The sequence below is a fragment of the Clupea harengus genome, chromosome 6 (assembly GCF_900700415.2).
Source record: "Clupea harengus chromosome 6, Ch_v2.0.2, whole genome shotgun sequence".
Classification (NCBI taxonomy): Eukaryota; Metazoa; Chordata; class Actinopteri; order Clupeiformes; family Clupeidae; genus Clupea; species Clupea harengus.
The window spans coordinates 26,525,360-26,550,085 of NC_045157.1; the positions used below are offsets into that span (position 1 = coordinate 26,525,360).

General features: G+C 45.6%; 3 protein-coding genes across 3 annotated transcripts in view; 2 read left to right on the plus strand and 1 right to left on the minus strand.

Annotated features, from left to right (window-relative positions):
- gpib (glucose-6-phosphate isomerase b) overlaps positions 1–7,082 on the plus strand; it is a 7,850-nt gene extending 768 nt beyond the window's left edge. Inside the window, exons 2-16 of the mRNA XM_031568637.1 lie at positions 352–501; positions 608–691; positions 1,226–1,372; positions 2,576–2,647; positions 2,745–2,789; positions 2,897–2,950; positions 3,991–4,051; positions 4,143–4,186; positions 4,367–4,519; positions 5,013–5,142; positions 5,252–5,328; positions 5,605–5,733; positions 5,860–5,935; positions 6,152–6,218; positions 6,583–7,082. Coding sequence (XP_031424497.1) covers positions 352–501; positions 608–691; positions 1,226–1,372; positions 2,576–2,647; positions 2,745–2,789; positions 2,897–2,950; positions 3,991–4,051; positions 4,143–4,186; positions 4,367–4,519; positions 5,013–5,142; positions 5,252–5,328; positions 5,605–5,733; positions 5,860–5,935; positions 6,152–6,218; positions 6,583–6,706 — 1,413 coding nt within the window. The 3' untranslated portion in view covers positions 6,707–7,082. The remainder of the gene's footprint in view (positions 1–351; positions 502–607; positions 692–1,225; positions 1,373–2,575; positions 2,648–2,744; positions 2,790–2,896; positions 2,951–3,990; positions 4,052–4,142; positions 4,187–4,366; positions 4,520–5,012; positions 5,143–5,251; positions 5,329–5,604; positions 5,734–5,859; positions 5,936–6,151; positions 6,219–6,582) is intronic.
- An 8,520-nt stretch (positions 7,083–15,602) lies between these two features.
- On the minus strand, positions 15,603–21,013 carry limd1a (LIM domains containing 1a). Its single transcript, XM_031568638.2, has 6 exons — positions 19,866–21,013; positions 18,295–18,357; positions 17,802–17,932; positions 17,506–17,557; positions 17,322–17,390; positions 15,603–16,299 (listed from the first exon to the last, which is right to left on the minus strand). The coding sequence occupies exons 2-6, from the start codon at positions 18,301–18,303 to the stop codon at positions 16,147–16,149; spliced, it is 414 nt and encodes a 137-aa protein (XP_031424498.2). The 5' UTR covers positions 18,304–18,357; positions 19,866–21,013; the 3' UTR covers positions 15,603–16,146.
- shcbp1 (SHC SH2-domain binding protein 1) overlaps positions 19,087–24,726 on the plus strand; it is a 21,236-nt gene continuing 15,596 nt past the window's right edge. The window contains exon 1 of the mRNA XM_042707939.1: positions 19,087–19,260. Within this exon, the coding sequence (XP_042563873.1) occupies positions 19,087–19,260 (174 nt within the window). The remainder of the gene's footprint in view (positions 19,261–24,726) is intronic.

Consider the following 24,726-nt stretch of genomic DNA (forward strand, 5'->3'; position numbering starts at 1 on the left):
GAACCATAGCTAACAGTCGTCTGCCCCGTATATGTGCGGAACCATAGCTAACAGTCGTCTGCCCCGTATATGTGCGGTACCATAGCTAACAGTCGTCTGCCCCGTATATGTGCGGAACCATAGCTAACAGTCGTCTGCCCCGTATATGTGCGGAACCATAGCTAACAGTCATCTGCCCCGTATATGTGCGGAACCATAGCTAACAGTCGTCTGCCCTGTATATGTGCGGAACCATAGCTAACAGTCGTCTGCCCCGTATATGTGCGGAACCATAGCTAACAGTCATCTGCCCCGTATATGTGCGGAACCATAGCTAACAGTCGTCTGCCCCGTATATGTGCGGAACCATAGCTAACAGTCGTCTGCCCCGTATATGTGCAGGACCGTGCGGTGCTCCATGTGGCCCTGAGGAACCGCTCCAACACACCCATCCAGGTTGGGGGGACTGATGTGATGCCAGAGGTGAACAAAGTGCTGGAGAAGATGAAGGGCTTCTGTCATGTGAGTACGAGCTCTGGAGCTGGGGTTACACAAAGCCCTCTCAGGAATGTGTAGTGTCAGGATGCTGTGGATGTTTCTCATGGTTGGTCTGTCCCCTCTGCTACAGAAAGTGCGCAGTGGTGAGTGGAAGGGCTGGACCGGAAAGGCCATCACAGACGTGGTCAATGTGGGCATTGGTGGATCTGATCTGGTAAGAAGGTTTTTATCATTAAGAGCAGGTCTTTTCTTCTGTCTTGTCTTCTTCTACTTCAACTTCATCTTAGGAGCTAAGTAGTAACTGTAGTGGTAAAAATATCTTTATTTGCATAAAGCCTTTCAAGGAGTGGGCAGTAAGTGGTTAACATAGTCCACATTTAACTGAGAGAGAAGAAAGCACATAAAACAAAACCATATTCATTCGAGTAAAATATGTTCACATGGGTCATTTTTTTAAGGTGAACTAAATAAGAAAGCAATACTTAAATATTTTATGCTGAATCATAATAATCCAAAAGTAAAAATAAAGTTAGTATTAGTAGCAGTAGTAGCAGTAGTAGCAGTAGTAGTAGTAGCAGTAGTAGCAGTAGTAGCAGCAGCAGCAGCAGCAGCAGCAGCAGCAGCAGTAGTAGTAGTAGTAGTAGTAGTAGTAGTTAGCAGCAGCAGTAGTTAGCAGCAGCAGCAGCAGTGGCAAGGTCCTGATATGAGTGTGTATCTCATTTCTATATTTAAATGTGTTCTTCAACAGGGCCCATTGATGGTCACTGAGGCTCTGAAGCCCTACTCTAAAGGAGGACCCCGTGTGTGGTTCGTCTCCAACATTGATGGCACCCACATTGCAAAGACCCTGGCTGAGCTCAATGCAGAGACCACCTTGTTCATCGTTGCTTCCAAGGTAGACATTCCCTCACAGACAGCATTTGGTGCACAACATTTACACTTTAAGGAAGTAGGAAGTAAATTATGCTCAGAGGATGCAGACACTCCCACATAAATGAACCTGGATGAGCGAAAGAGACACAAAGATTTCACAGACTGATTGTCAGAAGGGTTGACGAAAACCTGCTTATTTAGGAGAACCTATTGTGCTTAGTGTTTTTTCATCAGTGCAGAAATGTTCACTCTTCCTTAAAGAGGCATTGTGAGAGTGTGTCTAAAACTAGCAAGCTAACAACCAACAGATTAACCTTGCAGCTGTGGCACACCACACTGGTACTAATGTATTTCAGCAATATATTGGGCAAGTCCTGCTGTCCAAGCTGTTTGTATATTCTCATGGGGTTTCTGAGCCAAAGCTCAACTCTACTTCCTGAATAGCCTGGATAGCTTGTGAGAGGGACAAGTGTGCTTGTCAGTTATTCGCGTGACCATATACTAACAAAATGAATTTCAACCTACCTATTAAACGCATCTTTAAAAAAAAAATGAAGTAAAACCTACATAATGTGGCTTTAACTAACAAAGAGCAGTAATATGTCTGTATGTAAACAGCTTTTAATATAACATTGAAATATCATGTATATTTTCATACTTTAATCTTTTTGTTATTGTTGGCATGCATTTGAGTCCACAAGCGCATTGCATCATTGAAACTTCATCCAAATTCTTTCTAAATTCTTGGGGGTAGCTTGGTATAGGTTACAACCTCATTAATAATTCTGCTTTCCACCAAAATGTAGGTGAACATGTTTGTACCAAATTAAATCATGAATTCACGGGGGAATTTGCGATGAAACAAACTCTTTTTTAGCTTTGAAAAAGCACCTCTCACAGTGGAAGTTTCCATTCAGCCTGTTCCACATTTGCTCAATAAAATGGAAGATTCCATTCAAACAAAGGAATCCGTTCCTTCCGCATGGCTGCATGCTGGGTCTTGCTGTACTACACCCTCACACTGAATACTGCCCACAGTGGTGTCTGGAAGGCTCTCAAATCAGATCGCTGGCCTTGATGGCAGAGAGGGGGTGGCATATAAACACACTCGCTTGTTACTTAGCAGAACTGAATCTGAGACTTCTTCATCCTAAAAATTCCCTTTGCCTGAGATGAAAACATGCATTTTCTTTTTCTTTCTCACATCCCCATTCTCTCTTTGCAGACATTCACCACTCAGGAGACCATCACCAATGCTGAGTCTGCCAAGGAATGGTTTCTCAAAGCCGCAAACGATGTGAGTTTGCGGTCTCCTTGAACAGATTATAGGCACATAAATTGAAATATATGTGTGCTGAAAACATCCTGCTAACTTCACTCTTATCCCTTACCAGCCTGCTGCTGTGGCCAAGCACTTTGTGGCTCTGTCCACCAATGGTGTAAGTGTGCCCAATGCTACTTTAAATGAAGAAGATATTTTGGTATTTAACATGAATAAACCAAAGCCTTATTGTATCTTATTGTTGTGCTTCCTGGTCTTTTGCAGCCCAAAGTGAAGGACTTCGGCATCGACACTGACAACATGTTCGGGTTCTGGGATGTAAGTGTCCGGATTGCAGTCACAGATTGCAATTGACTCTGGAAAGGTTGCAGCCCAAGTCAGGGTTCCATCCACTCCAGAGCTGGCTGCTTTTGAGGGCATAAGATGAGCACTCACTGCTCCATCGTCACCCTTGAACTTTGATGAGGGCTGAGGCAGTGGCTTAAAATAGAGCATAGTCTTTTGACCTGTGAAGTAGGTGGCTACACTAACAGAATGACAGCTGCTGGGTAATCAGAAGCCGCTTTTTGTATGTTATATATGTCCGTGACTCTTCTGAAGGTCACAGTAAAGGTCTCATCAAAGGTCAGACATCTACATGTGTGCCTGGATGTGTCTCAAGGGACAGACAGGACCGCCATATTGATACAGTCTTCGTTGCATGTTTCACCCCTATCTTTTGTTATGTGTTGGAAATGTGCAATATTTGCACTAACAGCCATTTAGAATAGAATGCCTTTATTGTCATTGCACAGTGCAGTTCCTAAAACGGTACATTTAACATTTCATACATATGCACACATTTTAGGAAGTCATTAAGGGCTTATTTTTTCCAACAGTTCTAAATTTGGCGGAAACAAATAGCCAGCTTTATTCAGCCAAATATGTAATGAACTGATATGTTATATTCATCCGCTGTTGTATAAGTCTCTTTTAATAGCCTCATCTGCTGAAGGCCACATAGAAATATAAATGGTTTATCTTATCAGCAGAGGTCTCTGGGTCTGGGGCTGGGGCTGGGGCTCCCTCTGGGGGTGGATGTGTTACATTGTAAGACACAGCTGCCTGTCACAAGTCATTAGTCACTGGTTGTCATGCCTCTGGGAGAAACCGAGTTGTTGAGGGGCTTTAGGTACATACATTCTGTCCTCTCATGTCTAAATCAGCTAGAGGGCTCTTGTTTATTTTCCTCAATGACATTTTACCAATATCGATATGACCTATAGGCCCTCATTTGATTGAACTGTGGTGGTGGAAATGTATTGCAATTTTAATCAATCTTTTTGTTTGTTTGTTTGTTTGTTTGTTTGTTTGTTTAGTGGGTCGGTGGACGCTACTCTCTGTGGTCAGCCATCGGACTATCCATCGCCCTGCACATCGGTACTAAATCAGTTTAAAGGCACCGTGCACACTGGCATGCGTAGTGGTCCTGAAAACTCATTTGTGTTTCCCTCTTGTCCATTTCTCTCAGGCTTTGAGAACTTTGAGAAGCTTCTCTCTGGAGCTCACTGGATGGTATGTACCTCCTTAACATAAATGATCAAGACTGATTGAATGTTTGAAGGCCCATTGTTAGGATCTGTAGCTGTAGCCCATTGTTTTGCTAATTACAAACAGATGTAAATAGTTTGGAGAGGCATAGGCCGGTGAAGCCCATTACCCATCCTCTTGCCTGCACTATTTGTTTCCTAACAGGATAATCATTTCCGCACTGCCCCACTGGAGAAGAATGCACCTGTCCTTCTGGCTCTCCTGGGTGTCTGGTACATCAACTACTTCCAGGCTGAGACGCATGCCATGCTGCCCTACGACCAGTACATGCATCGCTTCGCAGCCTACTTCCAGCAGGTCTGTGACCGAGCTTTAGTTTGTTTGTTTAGACCTATCTCTTTAAACATGTTCATGTCCTGTTTCTGGGTTCTTTAAACATGTTCATGTCCTGTTCCTGGGCTCTTTAAACATGTAAATGTCCTGTTCCTGGGTTCTTTAAACATGTTCATGTCCTGTTTCTGGGTTCTTTAAACATGTTCGTGTCCTGTTTCTGGGTTCTTTAAACATGTTCATGTCCTGTTCCTGGGTTCTTTAAACATGTAAATGTCCTGTTCCTGGGTTCTTTAAACATGTAAATGTCCTGTTCCTGGGTTCTTTAAACATGTAAATGTCCTGTTCCTGGGTTCTTTAAACATGTAAATGTCCTGTTTCTGGGTTCTTTAAACATGTAAATGTCCTGTTCCTGGGCTCTTGGAACTTGTATATGTTGAATTCCTGAGTTCAACATTGCATGCTAAATGTGAGAGGTGTTTGCTCTTAGGTTTGAAAGTTTGTAATTGTGTACCTCTAGGGTGATATGGAATCCAATGGGAAATACATCACAAAGGATGGTGCCAAGGTGAACTACCACACTGGTCCCATTGTTTGGGGGGAGCCAGGCACCAACGGCCAGCATGCCTTCTACCAACTTATTCACCAAGGTGCATATCCTGTCTCATGGTCCAGAGGGCTTAACATAAGCATGCAGTGCAGTCTGGTGTGTGTTCACTGATGGTGTGTGTTCACTGATGCTGTCTGTCTCCTCCACAGGCACACGTATGATTCCCTGTGACTTCCTCATTCCCGCCCAGACTCAGAATCACATCAGAGACGGTCTGCACCACAAGGTACCTCAAGAAGAACCATCCATCCATTCAGTGCATCTGCAGTCTCATCTCCCTCTCTCTTTCTCTCTGTCATACATTTTACTCTTTACTTGAGGGCGTCTTGGTTTGGTCAAACATTTAAAAAACGCCCTGTCAGGTCATCCTGGTCAGCAGGTTTGTAAGCCTGCTCAACCAGACCCTTTATATTTGCTCTTCCTACATTTCTTCTGCCCAATCCCAACCCTAGGTATAGCCACTGAGGCTCTTTGATGTTTGTTTGTTTGTCTTTCTTCACAGATCCTGATGGCTAACTTCCTGGCCCAGACTGAGGCCCTGATGAAGGGAAAGACTACAGAAGAGGCCAAGAAGGAGCTGGTGGCCGGAGGTCTGAGTGGGGAGACCCTGGACAAGCTGCTACCACACAAAGTGAGTCAGTGAGCGTGTATAAGGACAGTGCTGCCCTCTGTTGGGATGGGTTGGAAATGGGCTATTATGGAAGGAACAGCAGCAGAGGGCACTAATGGGTTACAACGTGTCATTTTTGTGTTCTAGGTATTCCAAGGGAACAAGCCAACCAACTCAGTCATTTTCAAGAAGCTGAATCCGTTCACCCTGGGAGCACTTATCGGTGAGTGAGTGAGAAACCGACAGCCATGGACAGCTTCTGTCTGATGCCACTATAGTAACCTGTGAATGGAGACTGTACCAAATAGCTTGGACATGTGTATATAGGGTTAGGGTTAGATAATATACTAGTATAAATACTTTGAAGAAAGATCTTAATATTTTTATATTATTGTAAATACAAATGTTGAAATAACATTTATGTCTCTTTTTTGCGCAGCCATGTATGAGCACAAAATCTTTGTCCAGGGAGTCATGTGGGAGATCAACAGTTTTGACCAGTGGGGGTCAGTATTGCCAGACAAATACATTCTCATTTCAAAGACGAGCAGGCAGTCGTTCAAGGTGCCATGTGTAATGACAGGATATGTGAGGAATGGCTAAATGAGGATTGGCTAATTATTTTTGCAGGATCTTCTACACCTGTCATTCAGTATAGCATTGTTTTGTATTTCTTTCTAATTGATTGCTCTATGATTGTGTGTGTGTGTGTGTGTGTGTGTGTGTGTGTGTGTGTGTGTGTGTGTGTGTGTGTGTGTGTGTGTGTGTGTGTGTGTGTGTGTGTGTGTGTGTGTGTGTGTGTGTGTGTGTGTGTGTGTGTGTGTGTGTGTGTGTGTGTATATGGTTCTGATCTTCTCCATCCTCTGACAGAGTGGAACTGGGCAAACAGCTGGCGAAGCAGATCGAGCCGGAGCTGAGCGGGGCTGGTGAGGTGAGCTCCCACGACTCCTCCACCAACGGTCTCATCAATTTCTTCAAGAAGAACCACGCCTGAGCCTGTAGCTGCAGCCTCCCGCTCCGCTCCGCTCCGCCCTGCCCCTCTGTACCACAGATCCCCAGGACTGGAGGGCAGCTCCCAGCTCCCACAGCAGCTCCCAGCTGAGCACCCTGGTTCGCTGACGGCCAATCAACTCCCTAGCACTGGAGAGGAAGAGCTTACTGTATCTGTAATCACTTATTTGTGTAATTTTGAGTCTCTGTTCATGTAAATTGACTATGTTTATGTGTCTAAAGCTAGACAAGGGATCGGCCGTTTACTGCACTGTACTGAAGTCACCTACTGTAGGTAATGCAGAAGAGAGACAGGTTACTGCCATGCTCTTGTACCTAATGGCTTGAAAAATAAATATTGTCACTGTCACTTTACCCTAGCCCAGTGTCGGTTTGATTACTTTAGGTGTTTATTAGATGATAAGCTTGTTAGATTGATTTCTTTGCATTTTCTTGTACTGTTCACATTTGCCCTGAAGTCAAATTTTTATTAGGATTCCAGAGATGGTTAATGTTTCGAGGTAAAGAAGTTCATGTTATAATTTATGAAAAAGGAAATGGTAGAGCAGATTAGTAAGGATTATTAGTGTTAATGATTCATGAGGGCATGTGGGGGCAAAGTCAAACAAGCTTGTGGACAAGCAAGCAAGAAAGAGATAAACTCTGTCCTTTGGTCTAGTCTGTAAAAGCCAAAGGTAAATGACATCGAAGTGTGGGAGCTGTGGGAAATTTCCATAAATATTTCAATGTATTGGAGGTATCCATTACCCTAGAAACAAGATGTTTCAACAATTTGCCACAAACTCAGAGCGAGTGACTCAAGTTTTCAAGACTTCACTGATCTGTATTGAATGAATGAATTATTGAAATTACAGATCAGATCTGTCTGTCAGTTAGCAGTAATAAGCTAGCCTATGTGAGATCTTTATCTGGGTTGATGACCGACAATAATGCGAAACACTTGGAATATGATGCAAAACATTTGGCTCGCAATATATATATTCCGAGATCAAATGAATTGTGACTCCTGCATCACTAGATGTCGCTCATTCGGCATACTTGGCATCGTGTCATTTAAATGGGAGCTCCCAGAGCTTATTTTCTGACTGGAACACAAGGGCAAAGGTCCCCTCCGTGGTCTATAGCCCAAATCCCCAGCTATCACTGCCTGCTAAATTGTCCCTGTTTAGAGGAAAACAAACACAGGGCTAAACAAGTCTGGAAAGCATCATGTGATAATTAAATACAGTTACCTTTTTATCTCTGGAGAAACTGCTTTTCTATATGGAAATGTTCCACATATACACAGATATACATTTTGAATACTGTAATGCTAACCTAATATTTATTACACCATAAATAAAAGGAATTCCTATAACAATAGCATAGTTTCCACAAGCCTGCAGCCTCCCTGGCAGTTTGAATCATGCTGCCAGTTACAAATGACTGAATCTCCTAGCAGAGAACTCAGAGACCCCCGACACTGGTGGTTGGGCTTCTAGTGCCTGTTGCCTAGCAACAATACTTTACTTCAAACAACTTAGTCTTAGTTATTTCAGGCACAGTAGAAAAGAACATAAGTAAGATTTGAATTTATTCTGAGGGGAGAAAGAGCAACTGATGAGGAAGATAAGCATGCTTCTCTCTAATCACTCAACTGTACTGCTGCAAACGTCGATAGCCATAAATAGGGATTGGATCGTGGATAAACACATTTTTTGTAGACTATCCTACTGAGGATTCTGTCATAGTGAGCAATTCTAAGATTTAATTGGACTATATAATGGTCAGTTGTGGGTGTCTTTCATAACATCTCTTACAGTGTCTTTTTTCCATGTGCCTCAAAATGGTCTTAAACTTTAAAATGTGACAACACCAGTATAAAAGAAAATGAAAAAGGTAAGACATGCAAATAGCAGCCTAATTTCAAGAAACTAGATAATAGAGCAGGTCATTGAACAAGGGAATAATCTAATGGGGAAAAATAGGATCTTAGATGTTTTTAGATTTTAGCCAGCAATCCCCAACTTTTTTTTACCCTGCATTCCCTGCACTGGATGACTAGTTAATCTCATGTTTGTTTCATGCACTGTGGTCACCATGGATACATCATCCCAGTTATCCTCCAGTGCAGGGAGGTGGTAGAGCAGTTGGGGAAGGCTGTCTCTGTTTTACTGGCCATTGAACTGGTCAAGGCAGGAAGCCAAAGGAAAGCCTCCAGAACTCTGCTCTCCTCCTCCTGTGTGTAGTGAAATGCCCCAGCAGTAGTGCTTTTGACAAAGCTCCCACTAGAGAGACCATACAGACCTATATAAACATGCAAGAGCTTTTGACTGCTTGATGACAATGCACTCTTGCTGGGAGATTCAGGGTGGCAGGCTAGCAGTTTGTTTGGAATATGAATCTGTGCAGTTGGACCGGGATGTATAAGAATGATTATGGAAAACTCTCACGGCCATATCCTGTGACCATCTCTCCTTTGAAAGAGCCTGTCCAAACACAAGACATTATGTCATCAGAAATGATACATTGATGTTGAAGCTAACATCCATTAAGCTTTACCACCGAACACTGGCATCCAGAGTAAAACGACTCTGTTTCTACAGACTGATTTATTATCACCATCTGATCTGGAACGTCATGAGGCCGGAGCTCTGTCTCTTCCCAGCCCTGTTTTCTCAGCCCACATTTCAGCTCGTGATTTGCCCCTCTAATGTCCCGGGTGGGAGTGGACCATGACGGGCCGTAAAAGAGGACGGTTGGGCCTGGACCCTGGCCACATTCCCACGGCTGCCGGAGTCATGGAAAGGTTAGCCTGAAGTGCGTGGGCCGTGGCAAGCATCTGCTAATAGATCACGGCCGTGTGAGCGACACGTCTGGGTGGTTTGCCGTCCTCGGGTGGCGGCAGTGACACCGTCTGGAATGCTTGTATGACAGGAGAACAACTCGCTGGTGTCTCTGACAGACAACTTTCTCAGCTGGTTAAACTACCTCTGATGACAGCCTTTTGTAGTTGGTGATTCATTTTTTTAATTCAAGACAGGTGTAATATTTTCATCTTTTTTAATTCTTTTTAATTCTTTTATGGATCACCATTAACGCTTGACTCGATCTCAAGGTGCTTTACAGAGCCCAAGGCCCAAACGCCCCTCGGGCAAGTACAAGGAGAGGAAAGCATGCTGGCAAGGAACAACTCCCTTTTAAAAAGAGGTATCCTCGAGCAGAAACCCAGCTTAGATGGGGGGGCCCATTTATAGTTGGGTTTTATTGTGCTCATAAAGTTACTATCATGGGGTTAATTGGCGCTGTGAACCTAAAAACCTAAGAACCTAAGAACCATGCCAGTGATGGCACTCATTAGTAAAGTAACAAGATAGAAATGACACTGAGGTGGGGATGGGCAGCAGGATGCAGAGGACTTTAGTAGATGGAATTAGGTCTCTTAGTAGGTAGCCTTTTAAACGGTATAATGAATTAGGTATCCTAGTAGGCAGCCTTTTAAATGGTATAATGGAGAACAATGTTCACAGCTATCAGCATTGCAAGCAATGGCCCTGCTATAAAGAAAATAGAGGAGAGAAGTTATAAAAAAAAAAACAGATGAAAATGACAAAAAATATAAAAGAACCATGATGTGGAACTATTGTGGAACTCATGTGCGTCTTCTTTACAGTATCACTATCACTGGTAGAGTTTGTTATATAGTAATTCCTCTCCACCTGAGAGAAAGCCTTCAATGTGTGGAACGGAAGCGTGTCCAGGGATCCAGCCACACCTGCTTTCTTTCACCGTTCAGTCAGAGGCATGGCACAGCCGGAGCCAGCTCACATAATGACTGTTTTGTGCTGCAGCCCTGTTGGTCTGTCATTCCGTCTCCACAGCCACGCCAGCAGTGAGACAGAAAGTGGTGGCCACTCAAGTCTAGCTAGGCAGGGCTTGTCAGAGCTGTCAGTGAGGTTGGACTTCAGAGTCACCAGTAAGGGCAAAAAACAGATACCAACTATCAGGTAGAACTGTTACCCTTACTGAAGAGGATGAATCTCTCAGAGACACGGGTTAAAATGCACCCATATGGCTGTGCCAGTGGTTTAATTATCTTTCTCTGCATGGGCACTGTGGCATGCAGGGACTTGTCAGTTATGGCAATCTGCTACACACGCAACAACCACAAACCACCTAGGCAACAAAGAGACATTTCTGAACTCTACATGAGATGGAAAGATGGCCAAGCTACAAACCGACACCGAGTTCTGTTCAAGGCATACTAGATGAAATGCCTGGAAATATAGTGAAACATTACCTTCCTTTGATTTAAAGATACAGTGCCATGAAACCCATCCAGGAGGATGCCAGGCTTTCACAGCAGTGCACAACAGTGCTGTTTGCCTTTAACTGAAGCTATAACAGTATCAGATTGAATATTTAAGACCTTTATGCCCCAATTAGCACTAATGCAATTTAACTGGATGCTAATATGGTCACCTCAGTCGTTGTCAAATTGTACCCGTAATCTTAAAAGCTGCTCACGTGCACAAAAGGACACAGCAGGGATTCCTCCTTCATCCCCCCTGTACGAGGGGCCTATTAGATGTCGTTCATAAGCCTCATAGCGTGTCTGAAATCTGATTATCACCAGAAAACTAGAGACGAGTGAGGAGGCAATCTTTGGGCAGGCTGTGATGTGTGTCAGTCGGCTGGGATTCACATGAAGTCGACACAGCCGCAACACTAGTGCAGCCAACAGAGTAATACTGAGAGGATCGCAATCCACCACTCATTTAAAACGAGTGGCATGACAATATCAGTGGTCTATAACACTGATACAGTGGCTAGAAAATGAATACACCCCCTTGAGCAATTTTCAGACTGAGTTGACCTATAGCCTGTAAGTAAAGTGCAATACATCTTCTTCCTGCTAATCTATACACAGTACTTTGCCATTTGAAAGTGAAGAACGAATTATAAAATGTTTGGCACATTAATGAAAAATGAACAATTGCAATAACTTGGTTTTGTTAGTACACCCCCCCCCTTTACTGAAGCATCCTTTAAGCCATCTCAGGAATAACCAATTGCCCTCAAACTCACGCAATAGCTCATTGCCCTACACCTGTGTGGAATCACAACAATTAACTTGATGTCATGAATACAAAAGCTGTTTACCATGGTTCCTGTTTGAGGACTGCAAGAGCAGTCTCACATAAAGACAACAGCATGGGCTCCACAGGTCTCCCAAAACACGTCTGTGACAAAGTTGTAAAAAGGTACAGGGGTGGGGGATATTTGAAGATACCTAGGAGCATTGTTAAGACCATCATTAAGAAAGGGAAAGTCCATGACACTACCTACAGTCTACCAAAATCAGGGCGTCAACACCTGGTCAGAGAGGCTACCCAGAATCCAATGGCAACCTTGAAATGGAATCGTAGAACAATATCAAAGATACTGTGCACATTTCACCGGTAGGTTGGGAAAAGTGGCAAGAACAAAAGCTGTTTTTCAAAAAGGTCCATCTGGCGTTTGCAAAAAAAACATGCAACAAACTGGCAGATAGTATTGTGGTCAGATGAAACCCGAAATAGAACTTAATGGCAGAAATGCCAAAGGCTATGTTTGACAAAAACCCAAGGCCACCCATCACCAAACCAACGCAATCCTGACTGTGAAGCAAGGTGGTGGCAGGGTAATGTTGTGGGGATGTTTCTCATCTAAAGGCACTGGGGAACTTGAAGGGGTGAAGGGAGGATGGATGGGGCCAAATAAAGGGAGATTCTGGAGGTTGGAAATTCATCTTCCAGCAGGACAATGAGCCAAAGCACAAGGCCAACGCTACCATGAAGTGGCTTGAGAAGAACAAGGTGGATGTACTGTAGTGGCCAGGTCAAAAGCCAGATCTAAATCTAATTGAAAACCTATGGAATGACTTTAAGGTTGCTGTCCATCGGCGAACACCAACAAACCTCTCCCAGCTCAAACAGTTGTGCAAAGAGGCGTGGGGGAAGATCTCCGAATGCACGTGTGCCAACCTTGTGCAGAGCTACCCCTAAAGACTGGAGCTGTAATTGCTACTAAGGTGCTTTTTAAAATATTGACACTTAAATAATTAAGAAATTTCAGTTGATCATTAAATCATTTCACTGCATTCATATGGTATGAAATGGGTCAGGGCAAAACAAGTCCTATTTGAATCCATGACATTTACAGACTACCAAGACTGACAGCCTTTTTGAAGGAGGGTGTATTCATTTTATACCCACTGTATCTTCACTAGCATGAAGCAAAAGCCCTTTTATTTGAGGTTTGGGGGCATCCCAGCTGCTTGTGCTGCAGGGAGGTGGTGTGGTATTGGGCCCGAGGCCACAGGGACTTCCCTATCTGGCATCAGGGCAGGGCCAGAGGCCATCTCTCTATGGAGCCCTCCGTCAGATGACTGACAGTAAACTTGCGTGCAGGGATGTAATTAACCGCCGTAATTACACATGCTCCAGTCTGATGCTGATCTAGTCAAGGGTAAACAGTCCAACTCCAAGATCTCCACAGGGAGACAGCGTGAGACTTTTGCGTGAGGTCAGGACATTCTGGACCTACCCACTCTGTTTTTTTTCCCCCCTAAGCCTGGCCAGCTAGCTCCTTTTCCAGGACTACAAGAAGTCATGTGTTGGGTACAAATATGTATCAGCAAAACAGGGACTGAAATGTAGATTGGAGTAAGACTTTAACGATGCACACATTCACTTGGCATTGTAGATAGTAAACATCAAATGGAAACCACATCAAAGAGAAGGCATCACTCACTCATAAGTTAACTACAAAACCACTTTATTGAAAAAGCAGATTATATCATCTACGGTTAAATGATACGTCCCAACTTTTAATACATTAAATAACTTTAGACTTTTCATGTTTAGATAAATAAATCTACTTTCCTTTTTGTTCATGAAACATCTAGGCAATCAATTATTAAACGATACAAAAAAAGTGATACAACAGATGTCAGATGTGCTTTTGGAGATCTACTATGACAGGAGAAATAAATTGAGCTACTTTTCATTGGAATTACTTGATGGAGCATGGAACAAAACTAGCTGCTCTATGTACAGGAAAACTACCTGTGTGCTATGCAATAGTAGTACAATTTAAAAAAAAAGTATATTAAGACATCTTTGAGCAGAGTGGAACCTCTTCAGAAGCGCTGCTCGGATTCTCGTGAATGTTCCCCATCCCAGGGTATTGAGGCTGAATACACTAGGGCGGGGAATGTTGGTTGTGCTTTTGACTAAATCTCAAATAAAAACAAAAAAAAACAAATCTCACTATTATCCAAGTGCAAGACCATATCACCTCTGGGAGCTGATGGTATGGTGAGCTTCAGTACAACCCACGAATGGGTGATGCGTGTGAGTTAAGTTAATAGAAATGCATATATTACACAAAATTGTTCAGTTCGCCAAACAACTGTTCATTGCATGTAAAATAATCTCATTGAATATTGGGTCAAATTGGGAGAAACACAAATAGTCATTCTGCCTGTCCTCTCCTGTCTGTTCTCATCACCATGTAAGTCAGTCCTTTGTTCAATTCAGTAGTAGTAGAGACAAACTTCCCAGCAGACTGGACATAGCTGCTTCTTTTACCAGACCAGACCTTATGGTGGCGCTGCTGATGGCAACACACACACACACACACACATACATACACACACACACACACACACACACGACAAAAACAAACTAAAACATACAGGGACATACATAGGTGAGCCTGTGCCATGGTCCAGCCACTGGCACACACACCCACCCAGACATAGGACATCATAGACATCTAGAGACATCCCTACCAGGAGACCTGGGTGAGACCAGCTCTTCCAGGCTTCCATCCAAGGGCAACCTTTCATCCATAACTAACCTATGGCAACCAGTGCGGGCAGTCTCCCACCAGAGGCAGAGTGTGGCTGTGCGTGCACGCACGCACGTACGTACGCACCGTTCTGCTATAAGGCATGTCAGGAGAAGAGGGAGGGACGAGGAGAGTTCTTCCTCCACGGGGGAGGAGCCGCACACTCGCTCTCTCTCCTCTTCCTCCGTTCCCCCTAGGCCCCCCTCACTCTTTGCTTGGACAAACCAGTGTCTGGAGTGTATTAAGAGCACCAGTCTCTGAAGGCCGGCGGAGCATGTGAAGAAGTGGCCGGGTGGAGGGGGCTCCTGGACCTGTGATCCGCGGGAGCAGAGATGCCACAGAGGCCCCTGACCCTTCTGCACATGAGGCTTTAAAAGGCCTCGAATAGATCACTCCAGCCCAAACATCAGCACTTCCAAAAAGGCAAAAAGAGACAAAAAATACACTTCTAAGTTCTTTAACGTGGAAAATGTCTGCAAAATATATATATTTATATATATATTCATATATAATAGACCATCTATGTGCACCTAAGTCTCATGGTAAAACAGTTAAGACACAGCATGTAAGGTCACGGGCGTCTTCAAAATCACAGCTATGTGGAATGAATGAATGCCACCAAGTCCAGCAGAGCCATCAGCTGCTATGCTCCAGCTCTTGGTGTGGAGTGCGTGTGTGAGCGCGTTGGTGTGTGTGTGTGTGCATCGCAGATGTGAGCGAGTGGCACTCACAGCGCTGTGTGTGTGGCCCGGCGGCAGTGGCGGGGGGGCTGCAGTAAGTGCGTGAATCTGTGTGAATGAAAAGGCCACTCGGAAGGCACAACATGTCCACTTCTCTTCAGTCTTAGTTTCTCTCTCACTTCCTCTTTCTCTGCCTGCAGCGGGGCCACGGTGCCAGCGTGCCGGACGTCGCCGCCTCAGGGTTTTGCAGGCGGCTGGGGAGGCTCTGGGTGGCATGGTGGCGCATGTCTTCGGTCAGTGCGCAGAAACGGGGGGGGGGGGGGGGGGGGGGGGGAGAAGAAGAAGAAAAAGAAAGAAAGAAAAAGAAGAGCCGCGCTCCCTCTCTCTCCCCCCTCTAGTCCGTCCCCTGCCAGAGCTCTGCTCGTGGGGTCACAGTGCTGACGTCAGGCCTGGCCTCTGGCTGCACTGGGGGGCCTCTTTTTCAATGTCTCGGAGGCCAAAAAAGCGAGGAGAAGAGGATGTTCTGGAAGGGACACGGGACTCTGGTCCAACCACACTGGTGTGACAGGGAACGTAAGGTCGCAGCGTTTGGAGAGGTTGGCTGCCAAGGCCTGCTTGGGAGGGAGAGGCTCATTCTTTTAGTGGAGGGAGCTTTTGTGCATGTGAGAGTTTATATATATATATATATATATGTACGTATGTGTTCAAATGAGGACTTGGTGTCCACTCCTTTTCTCCACAAGGTAGAAAACAATGGTTGCTGGAAAAGTTAATTCCTCTCCTTCAGTGCTTGGCATCTCTTAATTTCTCTCTTCATCTCTCCCTCTCTCTCCTCTGTCCTGGGCTGGGGCCCTCGGGCCTGCGCTGCTCACAGCTCAGTGACGTGCAGGGGGTAGCTGGGGGGAGGGTGGGCGGTGCTCTGGGCCTTCAGCCGGTGGATGTGGCATCCGTGGCACAGCAGGTGACCCTCCAAAGGGTAACAGCGATGGCCCTCCTCATCGTTCAACTGGAGCCCACAATCCTGCACACACACACACACACACACACAACACAAATATATATGAAGACTGAGCAACCATATTTAAACACCATTCATCACTGTGAAGCTAAGCCTGTTCTACATGAAGTCATCTTTCCATTTGGAAAATTGTAAATGGGGAAAAAAAAATCCATAACAGATAAAAATAGAGTGAAGGCTTTACACCAAGGAGAACTGTCCTGTCATATTTCAGAAGCAGAAGTCTTCAATAAATAAATTCCTAACCTCAGGCGAGTCATTTATTGCTTATGTGTCAGCCCTGGTTAAAGATTAATAATCCTTGTCAGCCCTTTCTTAAGATCATCCAGGAAGAATTGGCCTTCCTCGTTCACAAACGTCAAAAAGTGACAGGGTGACACTTTTACTTGACCCCAGGAATGTAACACGTCATGTATGTCATGACAAACAGAGAAGTCAAACACACCAAGATCAGTTAACGACATAAACTAAACACTACTTAAGAAAAGCCTCTGAAAACCATAAAGTAACCATTTCAGATCACAGAAGCCCTGCCAGAGCAAGCGGGCCAATTTGGGGGAGATCATGTAAACATGACATATCTGAGTGACCAACAGCAAGGCTGCTATCTGGGTAATCTATTTACAGAGGACCGGGAGTTACACAAGCTCACCAGAGCTGTGTCATGGCTCACCACAGGAATGTCCTAGTGAATAATTCACCATTGCAGTCTTTCTTTCGACAATGAGCAGACATTCATTCTGCTGCTACAGCTCTCAAACACACACACACACACACACACACACACACACAAACACACAAACACACACACACACACACACACACACACACACACACACACACACGTATAGATACATCTCATACAAACACACTCTTACAGACACACTCTTACACACCTTTACCAAAAAATGTAGCACATACACACAAACAGATATTGAACCAGTCTTCTTGGACACATAACTACAGAGACACTGACTAATCACTCAGTGAAGTGGAATAGTTTGGATGGTGGTAACTGTTTTTACCTCACAGTGATAACACTCTACATGGTAGTCCTTGTCCATCGATACAACACGAATGGTCTCCTCAGAACCCTGGATGAAAAAACAAAAAAACAAATACGGCTCAAACAAACACACATGTTAATGGTCAGCTCTGTAAAAGTAACTCCCCTTCTCCGAACGATCAAAAGATTAGACAGATGCGTACCTCAGCAGGAAGGATGGGCTGGTTACAGGAGGCGCATTTTGGTGCAAAAACCCTGTGAGAAACAAAAAACATATCTAATTACTCAGGTGCCTTGTTCAATCACATACAATTCCTTTTATTATCAACATTCGGGACAAAGTTCATGCGGTTTTAGTGGGCTTTGCATGCAACAGTTCATCTGCTACTGACATATGATGCAACTACGAATGAGCCAGCCAGTCCATTTGGGAAAATGGGATGCAGAATGCTATGCATTCAGAAGGAGAGGGTTCTGGTTGAGTGCTGCCCAGCCTTACGTGTGGTAGTCCTTGACGCAGTAGATGTTATTCTCCACATCCACTGTGAATGGCACACCATCCAGACCCTCTTTGCAGACCACACAGCGGAAACAGCCGGGATGGTAGGACTTGCCCAGTGCCTGCAAGATCTGCCAATGTACAAAGACATGAAGCAAAGGTTATTAAGGACAACACAGTGTGTGTGTGTATGTGTGTGTGTGTGCGTGCCTACGTGTTCATGTGCGTGGTGTGTGACTGGGAGTGTCTAAAAACAATGACAACGCATGCATTCGAGGCACTGGGCCAATATCAAACCTTTCCTTGAAGCAGCGATTAAACAATGCTTCGAACGTCACGGGTTATGTCATTTCACCAAAACAATACAAGCCTCAATACAGAGCTCCAGATGGGAAGTGCTTCACTGTTTTTGTGACAAGCTTCAAAGCCTCAGCTTCAAGGGCAACACCACTATCTGAGAGAATGTCACACTCAGAGCCTCTATGATTCTTACCATTTCCATGATGAGGTGACCACACACAAAGCATTTCTCCGCTGTCTGCTGGAAGCCAGAGTACTGCAGAGGATAGAATACTTCATTAGTAAACAGTTGTCATGCAGGAGGATGCATGCATAACATCTCTACAAGGCCATCCATTCCTTTTTCCACATTTGATCTCCCTAGACCAGGAACCACGTGTGGTTTCTCCTTTGAGCACAGTCCCTAGAGGGAGCCACTGCCCTCTTCCTCCAGAACTCTAAGGAGCTTTTTACCCCAACTCTCTTATTCTCTCCACTCTCTCTCCTCCACTTGGGTACAGAGCACAGGCTTTGTACTTCACCCACATTAAACAGGATGTGGAGAGGGGCTGTTTGAGCTAATGCGGATCCCTGCCTCCATCTCCTGCTGCACAAGCTCCCGAGACCCCTCGCTCCCATTCCAATCAGCGCTGCCCTTTCTGCCTTCATCAGTTCATTTCAAACACACAGCTCTTCAAATGGCAGGACAGGTGAGAGCCCAATTTCCTTGGCTCTCGCTCTGAATCGGCAGCTGGGTAGTTAATCACTTCAAGTAATGGATTTTCATTTTATGGCAAGAGTTCATCGTCTGAAAATTGCACCGTGTTTTTCTGTCTGAATATAGAGAGGGATTCAACACCCACGCAAGCCAATCTACATGGCACTGAGCTTCTATCGCTGTCTCAGAGGTCTTTTCATTCCAGCTGATCCTGCTGCATTGCTTGCAAGTACTAAAAAACATGCCAGGGATAGAGAAGCAAAAACAGGCAGAGAGAAGGGCGTTGGGATGAAGCCATGCCCACCAGGCTGCCATCTGGCCCCAGAGGTCATGACCTGGATGGGGGCAGTGCTTGGGGGTGAGGTGGGTCAGGATGAGCAGGTGGACATGGGAGGAGCTGGTCAATACCAGGAAGCCATTCTGCCTCTGAAGACACCACCATCTGCTGGACCCCCTGGTGCTGTTGGGATAGCACTTGTCACTCTGTAGTCTTGAGGAGGAGGAGGAGGAGGAGGAGGAGGAGGCTTCATCATGTCGAGTGTATGTTTGAGGACAATGGGTCTGAGATTTTAAAGATTCTAGCTTCCTATCCAAATATAAAAGAGCATTCTGACCGTTATGGGGAGACTTGGGGTCTGTCTCATCACTGGAATCTGACATGAGAATCAATACATTCATCACCGGTAGTCTACATAGGACTACAAGGATAATACTACAATTAGAAATACAAGACAGTCACTTTGTGATGCAGTTTGTTTTTTATAGTGTGTGCAAAAATGACACCAGCCTGTCACTCTGAGTAATTACGGAGTAATTACTGGGACGAGGTCTCATGAGGAAGTGTGCCCCTTAGGGAAATGAGGTGATCAGCTTTAAAAGGCATCTGTTCCTTCTCCAGAGTTCAACAATTTGCAGGACATCCCTCCAGTTTCCTCTCCACACAAGGAGGTAACAGTAGAAAATGTTACCTTTACAACCTGTATTTAGCATATCATGCACACACACACACACACACACACACACACACACACACACACACACACACACACACACACACTCATACTCACCAAGAAGTCCTCCTCACAGTACACCTTCCCATTGACGTTGTAGAACGCTTTCCCTCTAAGCCTCCTCCCTGCAACAACAAGAAGAAAGACATGAATAAATCTCAAAATTAGCTCAGGTTACCATGCCCTTACCACAATCAAGCATCACGAGTGTTCTTTTGTCTCGAGGTGTACAACAGGAACACAATACCAGGAAAGTGAGATGGACACTTCCATGTCGTTACCAAGACCCAAAAAAGACAACAAAGTGAGTCCTGCAGCTCTGGCTCTAGAAGTGGATAGTCAGGTCTGACAGGCAACACAAGGCCCTGGAGCCATACATTCACAACAAGTGATCCACATGTCTACAAGCAGCCGAGGAGCTTTAGGCAGGTGTCAGAGGAACACACTGGAGAACCAGAGAACCATCGTGGAACCCCACATTTGCTTGTCCTCAGCAAAGTGCGTAGGCTAACAGCAAAAAAAAAAAAAAAGCAAAAGAGCTCACAACAATTCAGGAGCATCCTGCCACCACACCTCCCCCAGCTTGGGGCCATTGTGAAAGGCTCCCAGTCAGAGGCCTGTCAGCGCCCTCACAGGCTGGACTCCTCACCATCTGGACCAAACACTCCCACCCCCTCACTGCCCCGTTTACATCTCATCAAAAACATGACAGGGAAAAAAACGGGGCCCCCACCCAAGCTGTGTCCGTCCTTCCCGAAAACTCTTTTTACACGCCTCTTCATAATCACTGACTTCCATGGAAATCTATCGAGATGGACTGTGACCTTGCAATGTAAGCATACCACAGACTCTGTGCTGCTCAGGAAGGGCCTTGAAGTGAATCACCAGTCCCGGACTGGATGTCAGCAGGCTGGTGTGGGGAGGAAGGAGCTGGGACGAGATGAGAAGAGATGAACAGTGACACCCCTCCTCCCCTCCCCACCCTCCGTCCCTCTGCCTCCCCACATGTTTTGGCCTTTTATTTCATGTGTGCCCATTCAAATTGGCTAAATGGAAGCCGAATCTTTCTTGGCAGAGAGATGACTTCACCCAGCCCGGCAGACAGAGCACATGGACCTCATAAATCTGGAGGATTAGTCCGCTTTAATTGCCGTCCTGAGCTGCCATCGAGTTTATGGGGGTTTCAGCATGGGAAAGCGATGCCCCCCCCCCCCAACCCCCCCCCCCCCCCCCCGCTCTTTAAGCACCCAAATTTATACTCTTGCGACATTCACACAAAGAGTCAGAAGCCATGGAGGTGGAAGGAGCAGGGACAAACACAAAAATAGCTTCGACAATGAATGATTCTCTTCACACAAAAGGTGAGGTGGGAGCAATAATTAACACTCCGCCACATGAGAAACTACCGGTGAAGAGTTCTTCAGTGGGCAAAGTTCTAAAGTTCTCAAAAGTTTTATTTCTTAAAAAAAAAGAAAAAAATTCCAAAGTGCACTTGGGTGAGCTTTTTAACGGTTGTGGATGAAGTTGACCAACTTGTGTTGGGTGGGTCTACAGAAAGGAAGAGAAACAGGGAGACAGGGCAAAAGAAAGAGACAAAATACAGAGGTAGAGGGTGAGAGAGAAAAAGAGAGAGAGAGAGAGAGAGAGAGAGAGAGAAAGAGAGAGAGAGGCCTGAGCAAACGGGGACATTCTTTCTGCCTGAGGTCACCGGCTGGTCCCATTCAACCCCCCACACACCCTCCACACTCGGTCCCCTCCCCACAGAGAGAGGGAGAGACAGGGAGAGACAGAGAGGGGGAGGAGAGTCCAGCTCTCGGGCTCCTTTGCCCCTGCCTTTGTCACGGGGGGGAGAGCCTGACCACAGAGTGAGCTGGGTGTCCTCGGCTTGCTACCTCACAGAGCTGTGGGACAGAAGGCGCTGCCACAGGCCTTTGCAGATTGGGATTTTACACTTGCATTTTTTCGTCTTTCTTCTGCTTTGCCGACCGCCAAATTTGCTGTTTCCCATGACAGCACTGTTTCGGCAATGTCCCATCTTCATCACTCTCACAGGAGGCACATCTTCTCTTCTCTTCTCTTCTCCTTTCATACTGTTGGTCTACGAAGACCTATCTGCTCAGAGTGATGCAGGATCTGACAAGTGAAGGAACGCCTTAAGTAGTTGCTCCATTATGTATTGACAAATAAGAAGCCTTGAATCAGCGTTATCAGTGTGGCGGCTTGCTGAAACAAATACCAACAGCCGACGAACAGTCACACAAAGTCACACAAATGACCTCTAACAATATCAATGGACAAACAAGAACAGCTTTCTGTGGGTGCAGTGTTGTTATCACGCTACAGCAGCAAGGCCCTACCAGGCAGCATGAAAGCTAATTACCTCCACACAGAGCTTACTGTAGGTAGGTAAGGTGGATGGGGTGGGGTCCACCATCTCAGCGGTTACAAAGGGGCCAATGTGAGCCGTGGTCCTCTGTGCCTTGTGGTTGTGCTGAGGAGCCAGCTGATTGCTCTCAGCCTGGTCATGGTCCCTCTGTCTTCACAGAGATCAAATCAGCAGCAGCCCAAACACATTACTGCAGCCTGGAGTTGCCGGTGGGAAAGGCCACGACGTAATGATATCTCATGGGTCCTTTTTTTAGTCTGCCTCCTACGCCTACAGCTTTTGTGCGGGTTTTTTTTTTCATATAGCTGTGAAAGCAATTAGTGATGCCTTTCAGTGGCGTGTAAGCCCAGACAGACAGCAGCCAAAAGCAGACAATTTTCAAAAAGTGTAATCTTGAGGCTTTGATGTGGGTTGGATAATTAGTTTAATAAATGATACTTATATCAAATTTCATGCAAATAAATTTGAACCAATGGGATTATAGCTGATCAGTACACCTGCCATCCTAAAAGGGGAAAACCTCCTATAATGAAAAAACCAAACCGATAATTGCCATTCCCCTTGAAGTGGCAGCAAGATTTGGATTTGTGTTTATTTTTATATACGAGTATGCAAACAGCGCTATGACAACAGCTATGCAGTCTGAGCTGTTACATAACCTGACCTAGTCATCAAAATCAACACCAACTCCTGTTGTCTTCACATTCATATAACTATTAAAACATCAGCACACCTCAGTCTCCCCTGTAATGTTTCATGCTCAATGGCCTGTCTTACCTTGGAGAACTAGAGGGGTTGTTTCTTTGTTCATTCATGAAAAAAAAATATCCACACACTATGTGGTTCTTTCCAACTGGAGAAGGGGTGGGGGGTATCCTTCCAGGTTTGGACTCTCCTCCCTTCCTGTCTGCTCTGCTCTGCTCTGCTCTGCTCTGCCCTACCTCTCTCCACCCCTCTCCACCCTCCTCCTCCTCCTCCTCCTCCAGAGAGAACAAGCAGCTCTTTATCACCTGCAGGTGGGTTGGGTTGAGTTGGGCTGGGCACGGCTGTGGCGGGAACGGAAGGGGGGGGGGGGGGGGGGGGGGGGTGTTGTTGGGGGGTATGGAGAAAGGAGAGTGAGACAAAGACAAAGACAGATATAGAGAGGAGAGAGCAAAGGAGAGGTGGAAGAGGGAGAGAGAAGAGAGGTGATGGGAGAGAGTGGGGTCTTCCAGTGCCGGCTGGAGGCGGCTGGAGGCGGTGAATCACTGGGCTGTGCGTGGGCTTTCCATGCAGATTGGGGGAATTTGAGGCCTGTCATCTGGACATGTGTGGGGCTGCTGCTGCTGCTGCTGCTGCTGCTGCTGCTGCCTCAGTCAGCCCTGCTCTGACTGAAACAGACCCTGATGCTGACGCCAGCCCAAACTCTCTCGGGTCGGATGCGATGAAGCAGGGGAGGAGAGGAAAGAAAGATAGAAAGTACCTAAGCTGTTGCCTTGCAAAAATACACTACACTCAACAGAGCTAAGATATCTTCACAAGTTTCTCACTGTTTGTCCACACGTCCACCCGCTCGGCTGCACTGTCTGTCCCAGAGAGACTTCCTAGAGCCTGCTGTGGTTTCCTCCATGTTTTCAAGTTTGGTGAAACGTAGCAGCAGATAGAAAAGCTCTGGGCAGCATAATCAGCAGCCCATTTGTAACCGAACTCCACTCTGAGAGAATCAGACAATCACAATAAAGGCACTGCCCTTCATGCGTCCTAAAGAATGTTTGGAACAGGATGCTTGTCCTTTCTTGTGGAGCGGAGGAAATACTCTGGGCCACGGCTCCACTGAAGTCTTTGAAGGGCAAATTGCTCTTTGTATTCTTGGTTGTGATCCAAACCGATCGCGGTTGCTTTACGGCTTCACTCCTCACGTGTCTGACAGGTATAAATGTTTTCACGGGTTTCACAGGAAGCCTGAGCCAGGTGCTGTGAGCGCTTCAAGAAGCCGCATCATTCACTACGGCCCAGAGAGAGTGCATATGCACGCATGGGAGTACTCCTCTGTGTGTGTGTGTGTGTGTGTGTGTGTGTGTACACACACGTCGTTAAGCACAGCCACTACAAGAGAGGCACAAACAATTGAATCACCATGGTGTCTCTGACAAAAGCTGCACATGTGAGAAAACAGAAATTAGAGCTGGTGAATGTGTGATTCACCTCTATAAACGAGCATTGACAAAGCTAGACTGGGGGGTTGAGGGAGAACAAAAGGGCAGACATCTTGTTACTCATAGCTGGCGTATGAAAGGAGTATGTGTTCGTCATTGAGTGCGAGTCTGCATGTGTGTGTAGGGGGGGTGGGGGGGTTGCTTGAGTGTCTGTTTTTGTACATGTATATGTAAGAGTGTAATTGGTGTGTGTGTGTGCGTGCGTGCGTGTGTGTGTGTGTGTCTGTGTATGCCATTTACTGTTCAGAACTGCTCTGTCTGATAAGCTGCCCTGGTACAATTTGTGACTGATTGAAGCCCTCATGGGAAGGCCTGCTGGAGTAAAAAAAAAAAAAAG

What these genes read in the sequence shown, in the direction of transcription:
- limd1a (XM_031568638.2), bottom strand. An exon ending in TGCGTCAAGGACTACCACAC is followed by an intron (nt 17,558 to 17,801) that starts GTAAGGCTGGGC and finishes TGTTTCTCACAG; the next exon opens with GGTTTTTGCACCAAAATGCG. An exon ending in AGCCCATCCTTCCTGCTGAG is followed by an intron (nt 17,391 to 17,505) that starts GTACGCATCTGT and finishes TTTTTCATCCAG; the next exon opens with GGTTCTGAGGAGACCATTCG.